Consider the following 1,065-nt stretch of genomic DNA (forward strand, 5'->3'; position numbering starts at 1 on the left):
TTACGAGGGCGTGAGTGGCAGGGAACTGATTTGTCAAAGCCGCTCACTGCACGTGGACGAAAGAGAGCCTTCCTTACCTTGATGACCTTGTTGAGGGTCTCGTCAGCGACCGTCCACACGGACATGTCCTTGTCGCCGCATGTGTGCAGGAGGGCAGCGATGCCACGCGACAGCTGCGCTGCAAAGTCGGTATTCGCCCTACAAAGCCACACACACGAATATTGTCTCTAAATATAATATAATAATGTAGCAAATGCGTAACACGAGCAACAGTAAATAGTAATAGCATAAGAAATTAGAATTTAAAAAACAATGAATGAATTGATACCGAAGGGCAAGGTTGCACAGATGGGCGGCGATGAGTCGGCAGCTCTTGATCCTGCTCTCGCGGAACTCGACCGTCTCAGGGGCCGCAGCCGTGGGCGTCTCGAGGATCTTGAGCGCCCGCTCGAGCGACAAATCCATGGCAGCGCACTCACCCCTGCGCAAACAGTTACTGTTTTATTCTTTTTGTGGCAAACAAATTTCTTTTTTTGTTTCTCTGTGTCCACACCCTCTGTTGCTGTTTTGGCGCAACGAAGTGACTCTTTTCCTGATGCGCATTGGGTTTTTTATTTGTCAACTCTTTTCCTGATGTGCATTGGTTTTATTTTCGACCTGTGAGAACCATGTTCTCTAACAGTTTGTGTTGCTGACCTCAACCTTACTATTCAGAAACGAAAATTCATACACTCCCAAATTTCCAATCACTTCAGTCCAACCCCAACATCATCAGTGCCAGCCTTCAGGTGACCCACAACAACCAAGCAATTCACCAGCAGAAGGAGCAGCTCAATTGCATCAACCCTTCAACTTTGCACCATACCTGGGTTCAACCCACATCACACCACCTTGACATTCAGAACTGCACCATCTTTGGTACAACCCCTCTTTTTATTCATGTGTAGATGCTTTCACTTGCTAACCACCTGCACTGCCATCAGAACAGCATCACCCAGTGACAGTTACAGGAATTTGTCACTTGCTGCAGTCTGTTGTGGATGGAGGGTGTCTCACAACCAAGCC

General features: G+C 47.8%; 1 protein-coding gene across 1 annotated transcript in view; it reads right to left on the reverse strand.

Moving 5' to 3' along the window:
• ACA1_146860 (HEAT repeat-containing protein) overlaps positions 1-465 on the reverse strand; it is a gene marked incomplete at both ends in the record, with an annotated part of 9,576 nt that extends 9,111 nt beyond the window's left edge. Inside the window, 2 exons of the mRNA XM_004335212.1 lie at positions 78-198; positions 329-465. Coding sequence (XP_004335260.1) covers positions 78-198; positions 329-465 — 258 coding nt within the window. The remainder of the gene's footprint in view (positions 1-77; positions 199-328) is intronic.
• Positions 466-1,065: the final 600 nt, after the last annotated feature.

Source organism: Acanthamoeba castellanii, assembly GCF_000313135.1.
Source record: "Acanthamoeba castellanii str. Neff unplaced genomic scaffold scf7180000084714, whole genome shotgun sequence".
NCBI classification, from domain to species: Eukaryota; Discosea; order Longamoebia; family Acanthamoebidae; genus Acanthamoeba; species Acanthamoeba castellanii.